The sequence below is a fragment of the Carya illinoinensis genome, chromosome 3, assembly GCF_018687715.1.
Source record: "Carya illinoinensis cultivar Pawnee chromosome 3, C.illinoinensisPawnee_v1, whole genome shotgun sequence".
In the NCBI taxonomy this organism is placed as follows: Eukaryota; Viridiplantae; Streptophyta; class Magnoliopsida; order Fagales; family Juglandaceae; genus Carya; species Carya illinoinensis.
Window position 1 is genome coordinate 13,047,926 of NC_056754.1, and position 20,020 is coordinate 13,067,945.

At 37.3% G+C, this 20,020-nt stretch overlaps 1 protein-coding gene and 1 non-coding gene across 2 annotated transcripts; both read left to right on the forward strand.

The window, feature by feature from the left end:
- The first annotated feature begins 12,632 nt into the window (after nucleotides 1-12,632).
- On the forward strand, nucleotides 12,633-18,813 carry LOC122303323 (filament-like plant protein 3). Its single transcript, XM_043115069.1, has 4 exons — nucleotides 12,633-13,263; nucleotides 15,458-15,638; nucleotides 16,371-17,725; nucleotides 18,212-18,813. Exons 1-4 carry the CDS (start codon nucleotides 13,153-13,155, stop codon nucleotides 18,434-18,436), a joined length of 1,872 nt encoding a protein of 623 aa, XP_042971003.1. The 5' UTR covers nucleotides 12,633-13,152; the 3' UTR covers nucleotides 18,437-18,813.
- A 482-nt stretch (nucleotides 18,814-19,295) lies between these two features.
- Nucleotides 19,296-19,367, forward strand: TRNAQ-UUG. Its single transcript has one exon. It is a non-coding gene; the product is annotated as a tRNA-Gln (tRNA).
- The last annotated feature ends 653 nt before the right edge of the window (nucleotides 19,368-20,020 follow it).

Below are 20,020 nucleotides of genomic sequence, written 5' to 3' on the forward strand. Positions count from 1 at the left end.
CAAGAGATGGATTTACATGTGAGTCTATGAATAACATAGTTCTGTACAAAAATAAAACCGTTAATAATTTTTTTATACTAGTTAACGTGGCATACATACTTCCATATTAGTGGCTTACTTAATATGTTAATAAAATAGTCTTACAAATAAAATTTTTTCTATAAAATCATTTAAGAATTAAAATGCGCCACATCCTAACATGACTAAATAGAAATAGAACAATTGTGCTGCTATTCATCCCCTCAAGTGTACCGTTAATGCAGTTTTTTTAAAGAAAATATTTTAGTCACAAATAGATTATATAAAAATAAATTTATAAATTGATGTAATTTGAGATGATAAAGTTACTTTTATTATAAAGCAGATTTAATAAATTCATAAAATCACATTAGTTTGTGAGTTTATTTTGTGTAATTTTTTTATGCATGTAGCAGTTTTCTTTTTTTAATGTTAAAAAAATACACAAATGCATTGGTAGTAAATTTTTTAAACATTTAATAAAAATAAACAAAAATTCTATATGCAGTTATTTTTATATACTTTTTTGTATACTCTACTGATGTGATTGATTGCGTATTAAAAAATTTATGCAGTCAATCACATTAATAAAATGGATGAAGAGTACATAAAAATAAATATACGTAGCATTACTAAAAAAACAAATATAGTAGTTATTTTGAATGGTACACTTGAGGGGCTACATAGCATCTTCCATAGATCAAAACTTAATATTGAGATTGACATTTACGATGAAATAAAATATTTAAAAAGAATCCTTTTTTGGAAATTAAAAATTTATCTCGCATTATTCTAAATCAATTTTCAAGAGTGACACTATATCAAATTTCCCATACACACACATACATATATATATATATATATATATATGTATCACTGATGCGTTGAAATCAAGCTTGCAGTGCATAATAATTAGTGCCTTGTGAATCACTTCTAAATATTTTTTATTTGCCAAGATGACTTACTTTGATTTGTACATGAAGAAAGGTAAAGAACGTAGTATAAAAATATCATATTTATTTGTCGCTAACAAGTATAATTCTTTTTTTTTTTTTAAATAGAAAGACATTGTTAATTTATTCATAAAATGGACATTACAACTCTAATATGAGAATTACAAGTCAATTACAAATTTTCAAGCTCCTCAACACATAAATTCTTTCGTAATTGACATGGTCTTATCTAGTATTGTAAAACTTCTCCAGACAAAATGTTTGAGAGATGACACTCTATCTTAAAATACCGTTTAAGACAATAACAAACCCCACACTCCCACGGAGTAGAGGACATACTCTATAGACCCCTGGTCCTAGAGATAATATTTTTTATTTTTTAATTTTTTATTTCCTATTACAACCTAAAATACAGAAAATACCATAAAACATGAAAAAAATGAAAAATACATAAGATAATAAAAACTAAACAACACAAAACAGAGGGTGTCGGGACACGAGCCACCCTGGGAACATGGTGGTCAGTCAGGTTTAAAGTAACGGGTGGCCTTGGATCTAAAACAGCCATGGGTGATGGCATAAAAGCACATCTGGTGGAGACGCGTGGGATTCACGTGCCAATTTCGAACCGCATGTGTGGCTCACATGCTGTTCCTTTTGGCGAAATTTTTTACCCGTATGAAGGATCAGTGCTTTGGAAATCCTGCAATGGGATGTGTGGTGGCTACTATGCGCCAAAGAGTTACAGATCGACCTTTAGCCCTCCTATGGCCTTGAAAAACAAAAACATGAAAAGGAAAAAACTCAAAAGAAGACGGAGGAGCAATGAGGGAGGTAGGACACTCCTCTGAGCAAGTTTAATGTTGGTGGGTTCTAGACAGAAGGTGGACATTCTCTCTCTATCAACTATAATTTTGAATCATATAGATTTTTTCATGAGTTAAAGAGTGGGGAAAAAATAATATCTCTAGCCTTTGCCCATTCTTTTCAATTTCAATTTTTGTGCTGTGTGTAATAAAGGGACACCCATATTAAGAGCATCCGTATCTAGATGCCTAAATGTCCTAATACCCTAAAGTTTAGTGAAAAATTAAACTTTTTGATAAAAATCCATCTCCATCTTGTTCCCTAGTTTAGGAAAAGGTTTTGAGATATGAATAGTAGCTCCCTAAATATGGGGAGCCACTATTCATCCCTAAATTATTTTTTATAAAATATTTTATTCTAACTAATAAAATAAATTATTCTTCCAATCATCTACACTTTCTTTTATGTTTATATTTGTTATAGTTTTAAGTAATAGTTTTGAAAATAGTTTAAATAAATATAAAAATTTAAAAAAAATAATAATTTGAAAAATATTATTGTATCCGCAAAAATAAAAAATTAATTTTTGTTTAAAATATTCGCTAGAGAGTATTAGTTTAAAACATAAGAAAATATAAAATAGTGAGTAGTTAAGTTTGTAAGTGAGAGAAAAAAAGTAATATAAAAAGAATAGATAAATATTATTTTAATAGAATAGATAAATTATAAGAAATAAGATGTATGAGATTTTTAAAATATGAGTAAAAAAAATTAATTTTTGGAAGTGTTTTTTTAGTTAAATTTTAGGAAAATTTATAGAGAACCTAATATGAATGTTTTGAGTATTCATTCCTAGGGGTGAAGAAGTTTCGGTCAAGACCATAAAAACTAACCGAATCGAACCGAACCGAAATTGTAAGTGGTTGGTTTCGGTCCCACAAATGGTGGATCGATTAATGGGTTTCTATCCGTTTCCGAGGTCTATCATTTTTGGACCCTAGCGGATTGAAACCGACTGAGCTATATTTCTTTTTTTGAAAAATATATTTATATATAATATATTATTTTATATAATAAGTGTATTAGTTAATTATGTAATTTTTATCTAATATATTATCATTGACCATATAAAATGTTAAATAATATATATTATCAATTAATAATATATCATAAATGATATGATAATTTATGTCATTATATGTAGATTCATTTATATTTACTCTACTATTTACTTAATTAAAGTAATACTAATTAAAATTTTTTTTTCTAAATACCTAAGTTGCAAGTAAGCATGAATAATCTATATATGTATATTGAAATTGTTTGATAATCATTAACTATATATAAAATATAAGACATTATTAATAATTATGCATACTAAAAAGTAAAGTCTAAATTAGTAAGTAGTAACTATTAACACCATAAATATAATTATAGAAATTTAAGTAATTTTAGTAATTCAAATAATTTTTTTATTAATTTATTTACAACAAAAAGATGAAACAAAATAGTTAAAATAATTGGGCCAAATCGATAGTTACTGGTCCGGTCCTGTCCACTAGAGGTGATTAGTCTGGTCTAGTCCGAGAAAATGTCGAATCATCATCCCATAGATCAAACCAGATTGATTTACACCCCTACTCATTCCCCTTCAATTGTACAAGAATTATAAAGCCACTTCAAGGATTTTGATGGCTGGCCTTTAAGGACAACTGGAGTTATAGTTGGAAAGGCTATAGCCCTTCCCACATAGAATGGCGTGCTTCCAATACAAAATATAAAAATCTCTTCCAAAATATATATATTTATTATCCCAACATTTAGGTTGTAGAATATATGAGTATTGTCTTGGTTTTCCATATGACACATTTCACAATCAATAATGATGATTTTGGACAAACATCACCAGTAGAAAAGCTTGTACAACAGTTGCACCTAATCCAAGATTTGCTACCCAAGGCAAATGCTTCCACTATGCACTCTGATCTAAAATTTCTAATACTATGTAATCTTGATTAGTCCACCAAATTAGTCTATTTCTTTATTTATTCTTTGTATTATACTTGATAGATAAGGTTTTTTTTTTTTCTTTTTATAGTGATGAGCAATAAGCATATATTTTAGCATTGAGATGTATACACTTTTAAAAGATGTCGAAATTTTTTGCTTCAAATTCAATTAAATATCATGAAAAAGGGGGTAATCCATAATAAGGTTGGATGGCGGGTCCCCACAACCTGGCCTACCCGCCGGTTCCACCCTGGGTGCAAGCTAGTTCCTAACTAAAAATACATATGCAGGTGGGGAGGTGGTGGTTACCTTACCCACTCGTACAATGTGTGTATATATAATTTTATATAAATACCTCAAACACTAAATTATTGTTCTCTCTCCTCTCATTTTTGCCTCCACTCACCTGTTCTCTCTCATTTCTCTTCTCTTCTTTCCTTTCTTCTCATGTTGGTGCCTCTCACATGCTATACTTCCTCTTCTTTTGTTCTTCTTCTTTCTCCCTCTCCTCTCTTCTTCTTTTCTCCTCCCTTATTCTTCTCCACCGATCACCATACCATTGTCATGGGTCAAGGCTAAGCCGTAGTATATGACGATACGAACACAACTTGGCCGCAGGTCTCTATGACCAAATATCACAATCATCGTCATGGATCTATAAGTTAAAGACTCGTGATTGCAATTGTGGGTCTACGACTTTTACGACCCACGATTGCAATCGTGGATCTATGGGGTTTATGAGCCACAATCATGGCCATGGTCATGGTCACAACTGTGGATTTGTATTTTTATGCATATATATGAATATCTATGCACATATATGATGTTTCTTGTTGGTTTTATGCTGTTCATTTAATATATTTATAGTTTTGTGCCATTTTTTGTGAAGAATCTATTATTAGATAGGGTGGCTAGGTGGTGGTGGTCAACCCACCCGCTTGGAAAGCAAATGCAGACGATCAGAGATATAGATGGAGACACCACCACCTACCTAGTAAGCGAATGCAGACGATCAAAGATATGGATGGAGACAGGGTGTGAAATAGTGGCTACTTGCCCATATAGGTCGGGTAGTACCCCTAATATATAGGATGTACAGTAAATAAAGTAAATTTAAACATCAAATAAGTGCAAGAAATCATATTTTTTAAAATCCCAATGACCACAAATGGTTTTTTTTTAGTTATTCTATTATCAACATGATATGTAGAGCATACAATCCATATTACTTAAATGATAATATTTTATTTATTATCTAGGATAAGATAGATAAACACATAAAATATATCTCATAACACTTACCGACAATTTAATGCTACCAGGAGAGTTTACTTGGACAACTATAAATATTATAAAGTCTGTGTTTTTAGTATATGTAAATATCATATTATTACTAACATAGATAATCCATAAAATCGAAAAAATCAGGTTGGATTGGACTGAAACTGAAAAAATCGAAAGTTTCAATTTTGGTAGTAGGTCTGATATCATTTCTTAAATTTTTAAAATCAGTATATACTGATTCGATTCTAACAAATGTACAAACTTGACCAATCCAATTACACCCATATTTTTTTTTTTTAAAGTAAACCTGTCAGGGGTGATGTTGTATTAAAACCTCAGTAAAGGGGTGGGCTGCCACATAAAAAACAAGACCAGCCGATTTATAAGTTTACAAAAAAATTAAAGGGAGCTAATATCTCATAACGGGAAGGCCTATTCTATCTATTTTCAAGATGCCTTTGAGTAGGTGAGGCAGATCACAAAACTGCGTCCACTTTCTAGGGCTCAACCATTCTGCAAACGAGCTAAAGAATCTATTACCACGTTGCACTCCCTAAAAACATGCCTTACCACCACCTGCATGCTAGAAATTAGACCTTTGATCTCATCCCAATACTCCTCCAGATATCAGATTCCGCACTGTTTTTTCTCCAACCAGTGAACCACTGACAGGTCATCCAACTCAGCCTCCACCTGCACTAGGCCAAGTTCTCTGCAATACCTTAGACCATGTAGTAGAGCCATGAGTTCTGCGTGGTTGTTCGTGCTGTGGCCCAATCCTAATGCGAAGGCCAGCTTTAGTTTCCCTTGATCGTCCTAATAACATCGCCAGCCCCTATACGACCTGGATTTCCTAAGCTGCTTCCATCAACATTTAATTTACACCATTCCTGCATCGGCTTCCTCCATTTCACAATGTCATCTTTTCTGTTTTGGTGCTTTAAACAGTATCGAAAGTGCATTCAACAGCTTCTCATCACCTACTTGAATTTAGTTTTTAGCTCTTTAGTCGAATTCCAACCCATGCGATGGCAGCCTTGATTGACTGCTAGAGAGACTCTATCAACGCCACATTTCCTTCCATTCGAGCTTTGTAGTGCCAGAGTAATAGGGACCACGTTAAAATAGACAGTATGAGACCAATAAGGCACCTTTTTTAGGATGCTCTTGCTGCATGTCTGAACCATAGTTTCACTTTTTCCTTTCATGATCTATGCAGGTCGAAAGGCATGCTCACCTAAGCTGAGGCTCTTTTCCATATTTCCTTTGCAATTTTTCCTATCACCAGCACATGGTGCTGGTCCTCCAAACACCCATCTACACAACACTCACATTTTGATACCGTGGGAATGCCCATCTTTCGTACTTTATTGTCAACACTTAGGCAGACATTTCTCACCTTCCACATGGTTACCGAGTATCTTTCTGGAAGTGCCGCATTCCAAATCCAGTTTGACTAGGTTGATTTTGGAGTTTTGACTCTAATACACTCTCATGCGCTTTTAGAAGAAAACCCACCATTCAAATTTGGAGTCCATACTAGCATATCTGCACCTTCTTTTTGTTGTCCCAGGTAGCTTAGAATCTCTTCTAGCTTGTTGTCTCCTACCAGTCTTCTTAGCAAATGAACATCCCATCCATTTTCAATCATACACTCCTACTTTAGAGAGTGTCTCTCAGTAATGGACATTTCCTCCACAAGAGGGCCTTTTTCCAGCCAATGATCCAGCCAAAAAGAGATTTTCCCTTCCCGGATCCACCATCTCGCATTGCTAAAGATATTTGGAATATTCTTCATAATACCTTTCCAAAAGTTGGAACCTTTTTTGTGCTCTAGGAATGTAATGTGTTTGTTTTTTTACATACTTGGCTTTGAAGAATTTCACCCATATAGAATTTTTAGTCAATATTTTCCATGCAAACTTCATGAGGAGCTAGCTATGGACTTCCTGAAGGATACGTAGCCCCACACCTCCCTCTGACGTTGGCCTACACAAATAAGACCAGGCTACCCATTTTCTTTTCAATTTTCCTTCTAAGGACCCCCTAAAAAAATTGCTCATAAGTTGGTTTATTTTACTGAGGACTGCTTTTGACATCTGCACTACAGAAAGTAAACGAATTGGCATGCTAGCCACCACCTGCCTCAACAGAAGTATCCTGGTCCCATTTGACAACAGTTTGTGCTGCTAGCCTCCCAATATTTCTCTAATACTGGTTAGCAGCTCGTCAAAATGGCTCACTTTGAGTCGGCTAGTAACTAGTGGAACACCCAGATATTTAACGAGCAGGGGAAAGAGCCTTTCGAGAAGCCTATCATTCGTAGCAACCCCCTTCGTTTACCCGCATGGATGTTTTTTGAAAAAAACATAGCTGATTTCTCCTTGCTTATATACCTTGTCCTAACCATTCTTCATATTTTTGGAAGATATCCTTGATCTTTTTAATCGACGCACAACTACCATTAGCAAATACCATAATGTCGTCAACATATAGCAAATGAGAGATTAACGGAGCACCCCGAGGGTGGCTAAACGGCTCTATTTTTCCAGTTGTAAAATTCTTTTTAGCATCCTAGACAGGACTTCTTCAACCAAAATAAATAAATATGGCAACAAAGGGTCCCCCTGTCATAACCCACAACCACAAGGAAAGAAGCCTTCTATGGTCCCATACATGGCCACTGAGAACCAAGGGGATGAAATACATTCGCTAATTAGCCCACAAACTTCCTAAGAGAATCTGAAGGACCTCATAACATGTAGCAAAAAATCTCAATCTATGCTATCATATGCCTTTACCATGTCTACCTTTATAATCACATTTCCTCCGGTAGCATGTTTGTTGATTTGATGAACCATTTCTTGGGCTAAGGATATGTTCTAAAAAATACTACGACCTGATAGGAGAGAACCTTGTTTCAGGGATACCAGTCTACCAAAGATAGGGAATAGCCTCTTCATTATGATTTTTTAGCATACGTTGTAGATCACCGATCACAAATTGATGGGTCTGAATTTTTCGAAGCCCATGGAATTTTTGCCTTTTAGAATTGGGACCAGATGAGATACCAAATAAAATCTCAGTAAAGGGGCTTCTCTAAAAAATTCTGTAATAGCATCCACCACATCCTTGTCCACCCACTCCCAGCATGATCGATAGAATCCCGAACCAAACCCATATGGACCCGAGCTGCTGTATATCGAGATTGAGAACATAGCCTCTTTTACTTATTGGCTTGTTGGGGGCCTTGTGAGTGTGAGGTTATCTTGTTCAAAAACCTCCACATTTACCTACTCTAATAAATCTGGAGGAGCCCTTTGTGGCCTAGCTTGAAGGAAATTTTTGAAGTAATCTACAACACCCAAGCGAATGTCCTTTGCGGTCTTAAGAGCCTTACCATCCCTTAGTCTCATCTCTTGCACCATAATTTTTGAGTTCGAGGTGAAGGCCCTAAAGAACTGGGCCGAGGCTTCCCCTTTCTCCAGCCAATTCAACTTTTCTTGATGCACTAACAATGTTTCTTCCTGTTGGTTCCACACTGCCAGCTCTTCTCTTGTAACTAGCAGGTCCAACTCTATTTCCTTCGAGAATTGTTGTTGTAGTTGGTGTTCTAGGCTCTTGATCCTCCTCTCCAAACTTTCTATGTGTTGCTTTGTCTTGCCAAACACGCTGGTATTCCATTCTTTTAGTGCCGCTTTGAGTTTTTGAGTTTAACTGCCAGTTGATTGAGTCCCAACTCCTCCAATAGTTGCTGCCAAATCTCCTGAACTAGTTTCCTAAACCCCTCGTGAGAAACCCACATTTGTTGGAATTTGAAGGGAGCTAGACCATAATGAGATGCATCACGACTTAACTCGAGAATCATGGGAGCGTGATTTGAAAATGTCATTTGAATATGGGAGTAGAGCAATGGCCTTCAAGTTTATCAAACACATAATCTCAACCTGCTACGAGCCAAGCCCATATGTCCATTACACTAGGAAAACAAACTCCCAGTTGACTTTATATCTCTTAGTCCACATAATTCAATAAATTCATTAAATTCGTCCATTGCCACCCTCAACTGGGGTCTCCACCCACGTCTTTCATCATCCTCACGTATCACAGTCCCCAAGACCTAGCCATGTTGCGTCGTGCGGGATATCTTGTTGTAGTATTCTCAATAACTCCCTGCAATCCTGGTATCTACACTTCGCATAAACGAATGACATGTAAAGGCGTTGGTTCTCAAATGGCAACAAAACAGTCACATGTTGGACACTAAAATTTATGATTGAAACCTATAAGTCCTCTCCCCACAGCAACCATAACTTCCCTCCCATGTTTTGGTTTGAATAAAAGGACTCAAAGTGTAACCTTCTCTGTAATAACTTCACTTTGTCTCCTTTGGCAAATGGCTTTGCCAACACAAGGAAATTTATTCTATGCTTTTCGCAATCTTTTGTAGTCTTCTCCTTGATGTTTCCAACCCCCTTATGTTCCAAAATAGAGGCTTACACATTATAGATTCAACTGTGAGGGCTTGCTTGGAACCCTAGTAGACCTTCTTAATCTTCTCCTATTCTTGTCTATCGCTTTTCTTGGCTGCGTATCACTATCTGACGGGTAATCCTTGAATTTCCCTAAGTGTGTCCCTGTCTCCCCCTCTGGATACAATAGAAAACCCTCTATGAGAACCGTGTTCCTCCTCACCTAGTTGAATGGTGGCCATCTCATCCATCTTTGGTAGTAGAGCATGTTCAACAGCTTCCATGGCATACACTTGTTCTGCTATCTCACCCGTTCTTAGTAAACCATTGGATAGCTCACCCCCCAGCTGACATGTATCTTGCACCATGGTAACCTCTTCTATCAACAAGGGATCCAAACCGATGGTTTCATTCAAGTGACCTTGTTCCCCGACCTCCCCGCTCTGCTCCTTCTATCTCAACCTCTCCCTCCTTTGTTTCCTCCACTCTTGAAGGCGAATCTGCACCCCCCTCCACTTGCGGTGTCTGTATCACTAAGTTCCTATTAGCTAGTTCCTCTGTTGCTACGTTACTCTGCCCCTCCCCATGATTTCTTTCCAAATTTCTAGTGGTTAACCCCTTCAACTTGTCTTCCTAATTTCGGTTTCCATTGCTTTGCTTTTCCCCATCATTTTTTTCCTCTCCCCCTCCTTTTTTCCTCCATCCCTACCAGTGGCAGGTTCTGTCATTGTGTCCTTGGACATTGCATTTTCTGCAGTATGCTGGAAGGGTCTCGTATTCAATCACCACATACAAGCTGGTTGGCTTATGGGAGATTCCAATCTAAATCCCATTTAGAGGTGCCTTAGCCGCATCCATTTCCACACACACCCAAGCCCCATCGGTTCGAGTGGCACACTTTGTGATATTGTCTCGGCGCAAGAATCTTTCGATAGGGGCAGTAATGTTCTTCAGGAAAGATTCATGATAGAAGTTTGGTGGAACTAACGATTTTTCCTTGTCTTCATTAAAATTGGGATGCCAGTGAAAAGCCCGGTAAGTTATCTCATTAATGTCCGTTGCTTTCCTGGACAAAGCCTTCAGAAAGTCTAGCTCATTGGAAAGTCGAATGAAGACGTTCTAAGATCTATGCATTGCAAAGACCATATGTTGCAACCCCAAGCCTCGACGACTCCGAATGAAGGAACGGATAGTGTCTAAGGAAGGGAGTTGCCTCATAAACTTCATAACCATCGAGAACTTGAATGGTTCTGCAGATCGCTCTATTTCTTCTTTTGAAAAAATGACACAAACTTTCCCATCAATGATCTTAGTTGGTCTCAGTGGAACGAAAACCTCGGGTAGTGGTTGGGGGGATTGTGCGACCAGGTCTGCAACTGTCCGCTAAGGCCTAGCTGTCGCATGGCGACGGCCATGAAGGTGGCGTAACGTCTCTTAAAGACTTAAATCTAGCAGAGCGCAAAAGGGCAAAACAGTCCACAAGGGAATACTCTATACTCAGCTATTTCGCAAGGATGCTCATAAGGAGCTTAGAGAAAAAAATGACCATATTGAACTCTATCCTATTATAAAGTCTTATTCATGCATTTAACTCTATCCTATTATAAATCCCAAAAACTCAGGAATTGGAAGTCACAGTCACAAATGGAAGAAGCAAAATGTATACGTTATTTGGGAGCGCGCTAGCTATGAAAATAGAAGCCTCTCACATCCCACCAAACCCAGTAATTGCTGGTTGAATGTCATCCATGCGAGTGATCTGTAGTGTCACGGGCTTGAGGTAAATTGCTAAACTAATATCAACCAAGGGGCCAGAGTAATTTTTCTCGTGTTCGCGGCGTTCTCGCTTGCATACACGCGAAAAAGGGGGCTTCAATCATGGCTAGAATGTTCTTTAATTTGACGAACACAGACAAGCCTAGGAAACTTACAACATACAAGTCGAATCTTTCCTTTTGAAAATTATGGGATCATGTCTAAATCAGATGAACCGACATCTAGCATTTGAACGTCATTTTCTTCCTACTGAACATGAGAGACAGATTACAAGAAATCTAAACTAGAACCAAACTAATTTGAATTGATATGTACAAAAAATTTTTATGCTTATAACTAACAATAAAACAGAAAAAAAAAAATCTATTTACAAGCTCACTAATCAACACACTTGACGTCAAGAGCCTGATGGTCTAATAATATATATGACCCGATTAAAAAAAAAGTACAAAAAATCCAAGCAGAAATTGATAAATATCGAGATCCCTTGAAAGAATTTAGAACCATCTATTATTTATGAATGTAGAACATGTTTTTGAAAAGATATACAAAGCAAGTTGGGGGAAGAATAAGAACAACATAGATATTTTTATGGAGAACGATGATTGGTTAGTTTTCTAGTCAAGCTCTAGATGATGGTACCCATAGTTGTGGAGAAACAGTTGCAGGCAAGTCCCATATTCAAGGGCGGGAATCATGCAGGTTCCGTTTGAAAAAAGAAAAGAAGCTCATTGCAATTATAAGCGTAGGAGTGGACTTTTTTGAGGCTCGCTCTCCAAGCTACACGCTCGCAATGGCCCCACACTTGTATTTTTTTGAATTATTTTCTACACAGAAGCAGGCTAAATACAAATACGGAGTACTATTATCCTCCACGTTTCCTTCCTTCTTCAATCCCTACGTTGCGCCTGACATTCCACAGATCTCTGCACATTGTTTGGTGTTCTCTGTAATCAAACTCTTAAAATGTTCTTTTAATATTTCCGTTGCATCCCCTTTGATCGCGGGGCATCGTATTTTGTTGAGTTTTTTTTTTTTTTAGATGGGACTCTGAATTATAAGCAAATTTGATACGGGTGTTCTCTCTCCCTTACTTCTGTGTGATATTTTGAAGTGGTCTTGCTGTTTCCCAGTTTTCTTTCGGATATTTTGAAATGGGTATTGTCTATTTCACAGTACTCTGTGGTCCTCCCTCACTTTCTCTCTCGCTCGCACACAAGGCACTCACACGCACACATCCTATGGCGTAAAATTTAGAGCATTTGGTAGGTGCGGATTGACGGTTTGTTCTGATATTTCGTTTGAAGTAATTATCATTAGAAATAATCTTCAAAGAAAATTTTAAATGCAATCTGTATTCAATTTATATTTTGATGTTGCATTTCAAAATACCCACTCCTTTCCGGCTTGGTTTAGAAAAGCCCAGGTTAATTAATTTTATGGAGGTTGGATTTGATAGGAGAGTGAATTGTAAGCAAAGCTAATAATTACCGCAATATCCATCCTTCTTTGTTTGAACAGTATCTGGTTTCATATTTTTGCTTCTTTTGGTTTGTTTACGATGTTTGGAAGTTGTGAATTTCCCAAACAAACCAAACTCACTTGCTAGACACTACTGGGTTTATTGTTATGGATGATATAAACGTTCCCAGATTTGAATCTTTCGATCTTTGTTGAGATTTCAAGCACAGAGGGCTCAGATTTAGTTCTCCCCGGTGTTGTTTTTTTGTAATGATATTTCTCGATGTAGCACTTATGGTTGGTGGCTTTATGAAATTGCAGATGAAGCCTCTGTGACAGGCCGCTGAGGTGCTGCTTTGTTGGGATTCAAAATGGACCGGCGGAGCTGGCTGTGGCGAAGGAAGTCTTCAGAGAAGAGTCCCGGAGAGACCGAAAGCTCAGGATCGTTATCTTCTCATTCTGAAAGGTTCTCTGACGAGCAGGTAGGTGATAGTAGCATTGTGGTGTAGATGAATCCGTGCCATCCCTTTTGGTGAATTCGATTGCTGTGTTGAATGGAAAAATGGGATGATCTTATGCCGTAATAGACCGGATTTTGTAGTCCTCCCGTTACATAGATAATGATCTTTTCTTTTCCAATTCTCTCTCTCTCTCTCTCTCTCTCTCTCTCTCTCTCTCTCTCTCGTCTGGTAATGACTTATTTTCTGCACAAATATATTCATGGTTTCCTGTTATACAAATGTCCGAATATTCATGCCCACCATAAATCAGCAAATCAGAAACCACTCTTTCTTCTTTTCTTTTTTTAATTGTCACTAGGTGTCCGGAACAAAGTCCTGACTAATCCCACGATGCATAGGCCATCAGCAAGGAGTTTCCCATGGGTGCACCTTGGCTAACTCAAACAGAAATTCCCCCATCCGATGACCCTTAGAAATTGTTTGGACCCAAGGGTTCGAACCTTAGATCTGGATGGAGCATACCACCAACACCAATGCATTTATCACTTGAGTCAAACCCTAGGGCTCACCTCTTTCTTCTTTTCTTCACTGTCATATTATTGTAGGTCCTTGGAGTTGCTGTGCAGAAGGTTTTTTAATGGCACTGATATTCCTTTTGTACTGTATTTTAATCTTAGTGTTCCCTTGGATATTCATAATAACTCTGGAAAGTTGGTGTAACTTGTGTACCAAATTTTTTTTCATTGGGTCAAATCATCTTCAGCGGCCAGTGGTGTTTGATCCCACCAAGATATGTGACCATAGTTTTTCCCCAGCATGGTGTGGTATTTGCATTGATGGGAATTTTGTTCTGTCTGAGGCTAGCTGAAGCGGGTCAGAATATGAAGAAACCTTCTGAATTCATCAGAACCTGCAGCCTAATCTTGACTTGAGAGTATTTCCAGAAATAAGGCTTGAAGCAAAAGTACTTCCAGAACTAAGAGTTGCGTGTTGTGGAAATTTAGAAAATATGGGGCTTGCCTGGAACACTTTCATGTGTGCGTGTGGGGGGTGCGAGTGTTATTGGATTATCTCTGTTGTGCATAGTGCTGTCCAATATTTTATGTCTATCTATGACTGTGATAATCCCATCATTTGATGTCTTTGTATTACTTGCCCACCTCCTTGAATGCCACCTTAAGTCATGGTAAAGAATCAGTTAAAAACACTTGTTTGGGCTCTTTAAGCTGTAACTACCCAATTTCATTGAATGTTGATTTTTTTTTATTTTGACTGGTGAGTGATGGTTTTGTATTCAAGATACACTGCTACATGAATTTTGTTAAATTTGGCAAAAGATACTCATAAAAGAATAATGTGTGGCCAAGTATAGGAGTCAGATTTGCTGTAATACTGAGGTATGATGAAAACCTTAAAAGATAAGTTGATCAAGTTTTCTACTGGAATTCTGTAAGTTTGTCCTGCTATTCCTAATCATGTGCCTGCTATATAGTTTCTGGTCTCCTTTGCAATTGGATGGAGTTAAATTCCATTTTTTGAATGCCTTATTACTCAATTCGGTATACCATAGTCAGCAATAAAGATCATCTTCAGTGAACGGAAGAAGTGCATGAGTTTTATCTCACTTATATTGGATGTTTCTCTGCGGTATATGTTTTGTGATGGGTAAAACTTTCTAGGCCAAAGTGACAACAGAAGCAAATCTGGTGATTATAAAAGCAAGTTAATGTCTTGAGTTTGTCCGTGGTTTTCATCTGTATGGGCATATGAGGCAAGTTAAAAGATGGCTGTTTACTAGTTGAAGTATAAACCAAGAAAAGAAAAACTGTAATCAGCGGGTGGGAGAGGTTGGGGGGGGGGGGGGGGGGGGTGTGTTCTGTCGTACGTCTATGGGTCTGTGGGTCTGCAACGAATTTGCTCTCTGGTAATTGGTTCTAGGTGATTAGTTCTCATAATATTCAGTGTCCTGTTGGGTTAATCTGTGGCATTGACTTTTAATTTTCCTCACAGTACGAGTTGTTCAGATTTGCTTTATATGAAATATGAATATGTGGAGTTGTGTGCATCAGTTGATTTTCCTTTGAAGGATGATGACTTTTGTGATCATAAACTGTTGCATTGTGCTGTTCCTTTTGCATGTTTTAGATTGGTTTTGTCCTCTGAATGATGTGGAAAGAAAATCTTATCTTCTTTTGAAATTATATTCTCATGAAAGGCATATCCATCTCAAAATACTCAATCACCGGAAGTCACATCTAAATCTGCAAACAATGATGAAGAAGTTAACAATAGTGTGAAGACCTTAACGGAGAAATTATCTGCTGCTCTTCTAAACATTAGTGCCAAAGAAGAATTGGTAAAGCAGCATGCCAAAGTTGCAGAAGAAGCTGTCTCAGGTATTCCATCTTGAACTGTAATTATTCATGCAACTTTTTTTAGGCATTGTTAGCCAAAAAAAAAATGATAGAAAGCCTAAAGTATTTCATATGGTCACAAAAGCTCGAACTTGTGTGAAAAATAGATCATTAGGGTCAGACCATTCTGAATGCCCAAAAAAAGGATTTTAGAGAAAGATTGCGTTAGAAAATATTTGAGGGAAGTGTGAGAGTAATGTATAAGCAATTAGAGATCTTTATGGCATTGTATAATGATGTTTATTTCGAAGCATGTTTTGTCTCGTCTTTCTCACTAAATCATGTCTCAAGTTTTTTCATGAATTATTAATGCGTTATGACATAAATTTTACAAAATTTTGGGAGTAAATTTTTTTAAAGTTGGACGAGATATTTACCAATTTGAAATAGTTCTTCTAAGTCCAGGATTATGGAAATGTTGTTATTCTGTTTGTCGGTCATTCACTCATTTCAGATTATAATTGTGCCACGTTGACCGTATGTCAGCCATGTGTACTTCAATTGTCAATTGACTCACGGGCGTTATTGTTTCCTTTTAAATTGTTCAAAGAGTAAAAATATCTTGTTAAATTTTTTTGGGGATGAGATTGAAACTTTGGCCAAATTCAGGGACCTAGCATATTTAGCCTTCATTTTGAATTTATTCTCTCTTGCTACATTGGTTTACTAGTGCTTTACATACTAGTTTCTTCAATTACATTTATTCAATTCTAGGCTGGGAGAAGGCTGAAAATGAAGTACTCTCTTTAAAGCAACAGCTTGAGGCTGCCAAGAAGAAAAACTCATTTCTTGAAGATCGTGCCTGTCATCTTGATGGTGCACTGAAGGAATGTGTGAGGCAGCTTAGACAAGCAAGAGAAGAGCAAGAGCAGAAGATCAACGAAGTTGTTGAAAAGAAAACTCATGAATGGGAATCTGAAAAATCTGAGCTTGAGAGACAGCTTGTTGAACTTCAGGTCCAGCTTCAGGCTGCTGAAGCTGAAACTACTTCCTCAGTTGGTTCTGATCTTCGCCCAAAGCTTGAGGCTGCAGAAAAAGAGAACTCAGCCCTCCAACTTGAGCTCCTTTCCCGGCTGGACGAGATAGAAATCAGGATTATGGAGAGAGACTTGAGCACGCAAGCTGCTGAAACAGCCAGCAAACAACATTTAGAAAGCATTAAGAAGGTGGCTAAGCTTGAAGCTGAGTGCCGCAGGCTAAAAGCCATGGCTCGTAAAGCTTCCCTTGGTAATGATCACAAGTCGTTTTCTGCCTCTAATTGTGTAGAATCTTTTGCAGATAGCCAGTCAGACTGTGGGGAAAGGCTACTGGCAGTTGAAACTGATATGTACAAAATTAGTGGCTTGGATCCTAATGAATGTGAACCAAACCGTTCTGACTCATGGGCATTAACTCTAGTCTCGGAATTTGATCATTTTAAGAATGAGAAGGTTCTCAGAAGAAACCTTATGGTGCCTTCAATAGAAATAAATCTCATGGATGATTTCCTTGAAATGGAAAGGCTTGTGGCAATGCCAGATACAGAAAGTGGTAGCTATTGCCTTGAGACAGGGCCTGCTGTGGATGAAGTCAATGCTGGTGAAAGCCATATAAAAGCTGAACTCGACGCCATGATTGACAGGACTGCCGAACTGGAGGAAAAGTTGGAGAAGTTAGTGGCAGAAAAAGAGGGATTTAAGATGGCTTTAACTGAATGTCAAAAGCAGTTTGAGACATCACGGGGTCAGCTAAGAGAAGCAGAGCTGAAATTGGTAGAACTACAGACTCAGCTAGCTCTTGCGGACAAATTAAAGCAGGCTACAGATCAAGATCTAAAGGCCATCCGAACAAAGCGGGAAACAGCAGAGTCGCAACTCAGAATTGTTGAAGCTGAGGTCAAATCCTTGCTTTTGAAAGTTAATTCATTAGAAGAAGAGGTTGAGAAGGAGCGTGCTTTGTCTGCTGAAAATGTGGCCAAGTGTCAGAAATTGGAGGATGAACTTTTAAGAACCAAAAGAGAAGCTGAGATCTACCGTGATGCAGAGCTGCGGTTAGTGAAAAGCAATGATGGTGAATTGAAGATAAATCAGGTCAGTTTTCCAGGACAAAAATAATACCTTTTCTTATTTGGTATGTAGTAATAATAAAACTATATCTCTGAAAATAAGTAATTTCAAGCTTTCAGTTTTCATATATTTTAATGTCTTGGGAAACAGGACCATGCCCATGAATGACATTATTAGTTTGTGATTGGATTGACTTCTGATTCATTCGGCTGGCTATGACCTGTTCCAAATGTTATCAAAGGAAAGAAAGTTCAAGCTGTGGCCTCGATTATCTCTTGATTGAAGAGTATTTTTGAGCGATAATTAAACAATTTTTCTGGAGTTATATCTAGATAGACCCTTAAAACTGCTCAATTGAATTGGGACCATGAGAGATGTGGGATCCTTGTCAAATCCATGTCTGTCTTTGATTACTTGCAATTGGTTGTTGGGGGTAACAAATAAGTAATTTTGTATACACCAACTACTTTCCTCAATACATTGGTTTTGATGTCTTGAGGCTTGTGACAGGAGAAGGAGCTTGCTGTGGCTGCTAGTAAATTTGCAGAGTGCCAAAAAACGATTGCATCGCTAGGCCAGCAGCTGAGGTCTCTTGCAACACTGGAAGACTTCCTGACTGACTCCGAGAAGCCACTAGAACTCACCGGTGAGGGAACTAATGGTCTCAAAAATGCCAGAGAACCATTGAAATTGCAATTTGGCGACCTAAAGTTGCCAAAAAAAGATTCTGAATAGATAAAAATAGCCACTGATGATTCAAGTCTTTCAAAGAGTGGCAATGAAAGGGAGTCATCATTCTCAGTAGACCCAATTATTGCCTCTGAAAAGACCCGAAATGGGTTTGGAAATTCCCTAGAAGTAAGAATGTGAATCGAAATGAAAATCAGGGAGAATGATAAGCGAAAGAAATCAAAAGAAAAATAATAGGTTTGAGCTTTTCATTGTAAAGCTGCTTTATTTGTTCTTTACTACCAACACTAGCAAATGCTTGTGACAAAACAAGATTTATTTACATAGAAGGTGATACTTGGGAAACAGAAATTTCTCAATGAAGATATAGCTGTACATAAATACGATTGTTTTTATCTACCTTTCGGCTCTTGGTTTCGATATTTCAGTGTCTCAAATATCATTGATGTGAAGAATGGCTAGTATCCCCCAACACGATCAATTCTGTAGGCTGACTAAGCCACATGGGTTAGGGGTTTGTTTCAACTCTTAACCATTTGCAAACCCAGAAAAAACCAAGGAAAATAATAATTGGAACTTAATATGCATTGGGGTTTGGTTCATATGTTAGGAAATGTAAACCTCTGCAACCTTATGAACCAATTCGATAACTTCCCCAGTGACTGCTATAATGGTATTTACTTTAATATTCCATGACTTCCCAATTTAGTCCAATATCATTTCAAGACCAAGAGTAGCACCTAAGCAGTAGTTGAGCCGTATATTTCCAGTTGGGTAATGATGTTTAATACGTAAGACCGGTTGGAGTCTCTGGATTATTTTTTTAGTTCATACCAATTGTATTGTTAGGTCTTGCTGTTTTGATTTTCTCTATTTAAATAAATAAAGAATAGTTAACAACAAAGGTTCTATGGTGTAGTGGTTAGCACTCTGGACTTTGAATCCAGCGACCTGGGTTCGACTCCCGGTAGGACCTTTGCGTGTTTCAAATTTTGCTTTTCTTTTCTTATTTGGGACTTGCCGTTCTGTTTTTTCTTTTTTGGGTATGATCAAGGAATACTAGGAAAAGTTTCCTCTTAAACGAGTTTTCCAAGCAAAATATGAAACACCTGCATAATGGAAAATCATTCATTCTGATTTTTGCCAAGGAAATAATGGGTTTGTCTATGATTCCACGACTTTCATGAATGTGATTTTTTATGGTAAAAGATTTTCGGAAGCTTTTGCTTGAGCTTGACTGCTCAAATGAGACAGAAAAAGACGCATGAAGTGCATCAGCATGTTATTGTTCATGAGGAGAACCCGCCATAGCCAAAACAACCACCCATTAGTTTCAGTAAGACAGCACGTTTTAACCAAAATATGTTATCAAACACCCCATACAAAGTAGGTTAGCGTCATTAACTGAAAGCGATGCCAAAGAATTAAACCCATCTGGTTTTTGGTCCTCGAAAAATCTGTCATACCACCTTCAGATAGCAGTAATATTTGTAGTTTGAGCGGGTTTCTTTTCATCTATACATGATGGTTTTGCATTCTTCCTATAGTTACTTGGATGCAGCTATGGAGGAGGTTTTCAGGGTTCAGTTTAACAAGGAAAAAACTACGTCGCTAGCATTCAAATCATCA